The 4159-nt window shown below is 64.1% G+C and overlaps 1 protein-coding gene across 1 annotated transcript; it reads left to right on the top strand.

Moving 5' to 3' along the window:
• Positions 1-172: 172 nt before the first annotated feature.
• Positions 173-1953, top strand: DNLZ (DNL-type zinc finger). Its single transcript, XM_061434090.1, has 3 exons — positions 173-416; positions 831-970; positions 1699-1953. The coding sequence occupies exons 1-3, from the start codon at positions 216-218 to the stop codon at positions 1865-1867; spliced, it is 510 nt and encodes a 169-aa protein (XP_061290074.1). The 5' UTR covers positions 173-215; the 3' UTR covers positions 1868-1953.
• Positions 1954-4159: the final 2206 nt, after the last annotated feature.

Here is a 4159-nt window from a genome sequence, read left to right as displayed (position 1 = left end):
CATCGCCGCCTCCAATGGTCTCGGTCCAGCGCGCCTCTTTCGACGCCGCGCCAGCCGGCACGCGCCGCCGGCCGCCAAGGGGCAGCGGAGCTCACCGCCGGCCGCCAGGGGGCAGCAGAGCACTGCCCGCCCACCGGCGCCGGAAGCCGGGGAGGGTCGCTTCCGCCGCTGCCCGCTTCCAATATGGCAGCGGGGCGGGGCGGCCGGCGGGCGGCATGCTGCGGGCGGCGTTGAGCCACGTGCCGATACTGTTGAGCTGCGCGCGGCCCCGCGGGCCCAGCCCGAGGTGGCTGTGGGATCGCCGGGCCCGCCTGCAGGCCGCGGGGACAAGGCGGGCCTGGGGGTGGGGCTGGCGGCGCTTGAGCTCCGAGCCGGGACCCGGGCCGGCGCACTACCAACTTGTCTACACCTGCAAGGTGGGCCCGTGGCGGGGGCGGTGCCGGGAGGGAGGGGCCCGGACCCGCATCTGGTGTTGCGGAACTGTGACGGAGGGTGGGGCCATCCACAGGGGGCGGGACCTCCCTGAAGGGGTGGGGCTATCATTCGGGGGAGGATCCATCTGGGAGAGGGCGGGGACGCGCGAAGAGGTGGGGCTACCAGTGGGGGCGGATCCTTCCGGAGGTGGGGCTAAGATGGGGCGGGGCCTTCCAGGAGGGGTGGGGCTATCACTTGGGGTGACAGATCCTTCCGGAGGTGGGGCAAAGATGGGGCGGGGCCTTCCAGAAGGGGTGGGGCTATCACTTGGGGTGACAGATTCTTCCGGAGGTGGGGCTAAGCCTTCGGGGAGGGGCGGGGCCGTGTGGAGGGCCTCACTTTGGAGTCTCCCCAAGGTCTGTGGGACCAGGTCCTCGAAGCGCATCTCCAAGCTCGCCTATCACCAGGGTGTGGTCATTGTGACTTGCCCGGGCTGCCAGAACCACCACATCATCGCCGACAACCTGGGCTGGTTCTCAGACCTGGATGGCAAGAGGTGAGGCCTGCCTGGGCAGGGCTGAGGACAGAGGCCTGTATCCCCCGGGCTAGCCTGGTCCATCCTGAGTCTGTGGCCCCACCCACCGTCCCTGGGGCACCGCCCTTCTAAATGAGATTACAGAGCCCAGCTTCCTTGTCAAGAAATGCATGGTTGAACTTGAAATTCAGATGAACCATGATAACTTTTTGGTGGAAGCATGCCCCAAGTATGCGATCTTCTGCCCTAGGCCATCCCCCTTTGGCCCTGCTTCACTGCCTGACCTCTGCTCTCAATACCAGCCTCAGAGGCAGCAGGACCTGGTGACATGTCCCCCTACCCCCAACAGGAGGGATCAGACTAGGTTGACTCTTAAACAGCTTACCTTTCGCTTTGTGGTTCCTTCCTTGACCCTACAAGGCGCTCCTTCCTAAGTATCTGCTATGGGGTGGGGGTCCTAGCATGCACATTTCTGTCCTCTCTGAGGCTGGCAGGCTGCACCAGATGGGGCAGATGTGAGCTAGTGTGGTCCGGGGCTCTGGTCCTGCAGGTCAGCCTCGCCCCCTTGTGGAGAGCAGTGTTCAGTGAGGGGCGGCGCACAGTGAGGGACTGTTCAGGGGCCTCTTGACCGGGTGGTCCTGATGCCACACCAGTGCAGGACCCACACACTTGAGCTTGGCCTGGGGTGCCCTTGAGGGCCCGAGACGCAAAACGGCCAAGAAGCGTTACAGCACCTCCCTCTTTCTCAGGAATATTGAAGAAATCCTGGCAGCCAGAGGGGAGAAGGTACGCCGAGTGGCTGGCGATGGGGCCCTGGAGCTCCTTTTAGAGGCTGCGGGGCCCCCCAAACCCACCACTGCTGCGGAAGGGGCTGAGGACCAGGATCCCACCCAGCCCAGCAAGACGGAGGCTAGCTGACCCGTCTTCTGCCTTGGAGAAGGGTGCTCCAGCCCTGGGCTACTCTGGACGTGCCTGTTTTCCATCAATAAACAGACTTCACTGCAGAGGCTGGGACCTGGGGCTCTCCTGTCATCCCTGCCTCTGGAGTCAGAGTGAGTCACAAGCACGCTGGAGGCCGCATCTGAGTGGGAGGGCTGGATGTTGCAGTCTGAGCCCTACCCCACCCCCACCCCCAGGGCTGCACTGTGTGGCCTTGGGCAGGTCTCTTTGCCTCTCTGAGCCTCTGTCTTCCTATTTTCTGATGAAGATGCTCACAGTGCCACCTTGTCAGGAGTTACAGAAGGAAAGACAGGACTCAGGCACAGGGTGGGTCAGCCTTGCCCCAAATGCCAGGACCCAACCGTGATGGCCAGTTAGCCACTGTTCTCCCTGAGGGGCAGAAGCCCCACCATGGGTCCTATCCCTCTGGCCTTACACAGGAGGCCCCACAGGTCCTTCTGTGCCACCTAGACGCACCTGTGAGCCGGTGCCAACCTCAGCCTTGACCCTTGGCCATCAGCCAAGCAACGTCAGCCAACCAGGCTGCTCACTGTGGCCACAGACAAGCTGGACAGCTGTGGTGGCGAGCGGTTTGGGGGCTGGGGCTGCCGTGTGCTTGTCCCCCCGCCCCCAGGCTGTGTGATTTGTCTCCCAGCCTAGCTTGACTGCTTTGTCAGGATGTTCCTGTGTTTATGAAAGCGTGTTTATTTCCAGAAGTGTTCTGGGCTGTGTGACCTTCAGCATTAATCACCAGCCACAGTCTTACCGGATCCCCACAGGATCCGAGCTCCTGACAGCCGCCCCCGTGGGCACGGGCCTGGGCATTGTTCTCTGGGAGCTGGCAGCCCATGCTCTGTCTTGATTACCCACCCTGTCCTTCCCGTGGCGAACAACCCCCTATTATCCTGCCCAGAACCTCCTGTGACATTTGCGGAGTCAGTCCTGGAGGCTGAGCCAGCCCCCGGGCCTGCTTCTCCACAAAGGCCCTGAGGGATCTCTGGCCTTGGAGCAGCAGCGTGGGGGCAGGGCTTTGCTGCCCACGGAGGGTTAGGGGCCAATCTGGGGAGGCCCAGGGAGCCGACTGGACGGTGAGAGCGCACAGCATCCCAGGAGTGCCCCCAGCACAGACCTTCCTTCCCTGGGCAATTGGGACATGTTTGCTTGCCATGCCCTTTCCTGTCTGCCTTCCGACCCTGAGCTCCTCGGTCTGAGCCTGGAGGGCAGGGCAGGCCCTGGGGACAGTAGGGCACGTGCACCCAAGGCAGGCTCCGGACAGCTCGTGGTGGCCCCCGCGCCCAGAGCCACTGAAAGCCTCCGCACTGGCGGGCAGGCGTGTTGGTCCTGTCTCACTGTGCTTCCCCCCTGGAAACCCCAGGAAAAGCCCCTGCCCTTTTCCTCCCCCCGCCTCCTGACTGACCCCGGCACCCCCACCCCCCCCGGGTGGCCTGTGAGCATCAGCGGCTCCGAGCAGCCTTGTCCCCGGTCACTGGCCTCACCACAGTCTGGTCACCGCCACCCTGCTGTCCCTTCGCAAGGCGCCTGGCTCTCTTCCCTTCCTCACCCCAGGCCAGGACCTTCTCCAAAGCCTCAGTTAGGTTTCCCGCCTTGCAGGCTGATTCTTTACCAGCTGAGCCACCAGGGAAGCCCCAAAGCATCACACTAGGGAGTCGAGTGTCTGGGCCACCCTCTGGTGGTCCTGTAATCCTCCAGGTGTGGTCTGGACGTAGAAAGCCTCTGAGGACAGCTGGCTTGGGAATGCTGGCTTCCAGGCCATCAGACAACCTTGTTCCTGCAGGACTGCCCAGAGCCTTCAGCGTTCTGATCTGGCTGGGAGCTGCTGAGACTCGGTGCCCCTGTGTTCCTGCTGGCCGAGTACCAGGCTTCCTGGGCACTGAGAACTCTCTCGGAGTGAGGGAGGGCTCGCCTTTCCCCGTGGGGGCCTCGCCATCCCCCTCCCTGCATTTTCTCCTCCATCAGAGTGTTCTGACCCCACCCTGCAGGCTCTGCCCACACTTTCCCCTCCAGCCCGGTTCCTCCTAGCCGACCCCAGCCTCCCCACCCCTGTGGGTGCCCCCCTTGCTGTCCAGCCTGCTGTGGCCAGTGTAGGGGGGCAGGGAGCAGCAGGTCACCGGGCTGAGGGGAGAGGCCTCTCGTGCCCGCTCCCCGGTCCCCAGGCCAGTTTCCTCAGTGGCGCCTTCCCAGGCCGCTTCGCCAGGCTGGCCTCTGCGGTGGGGGGCGTGGCGTCAGGTCTGCTGACCTCCCTTGCTCTGA

The sequence above is a fragment of the Bos javanicus genome, chromosome 11 (genome assembly GCF_032452875.1).
Source record: "Bos javanicus breed banteng chromosome 11, ARS-OSU_banteng_1.0, whole genome shotgun sequence".
Taxonomy (NCBI): Eukaryota; Metazoa; Chordata; class Mammalia; order Artiodactyla; family Bovidae; genus Bos; species Bos javanicus.
Note: the sequence above shows the minus strand (reverse complement) of the source record. Positions and strands in the feature narration are given on the sequence as shown.

Excerpts from the sequence above, each read along its gene's own strand:
- DNLZ (XM_061434090.1), top strand. The coding sequence starts at position 216 with ATGCTGCGGGCGGCGTTGAGCCACGTGCCGATACTGTTGAGCTGCGCG. Across the intron at positions 417-830 it reads AACTTGTCTACACCTGCAAG|GTCTGTGGGACCAGGTCCTC; the intron begins GTGGGCCCGTGG and ends AGTCTCCCCAAG. Across the intron at positions 971-1,698 it reads TCAGACCTGGATGGCAAGAG|GAATATTGAAGAAATCCTGG; the intron begins GTGAGGCCTGCC and ends CCTCTTTCTCAG.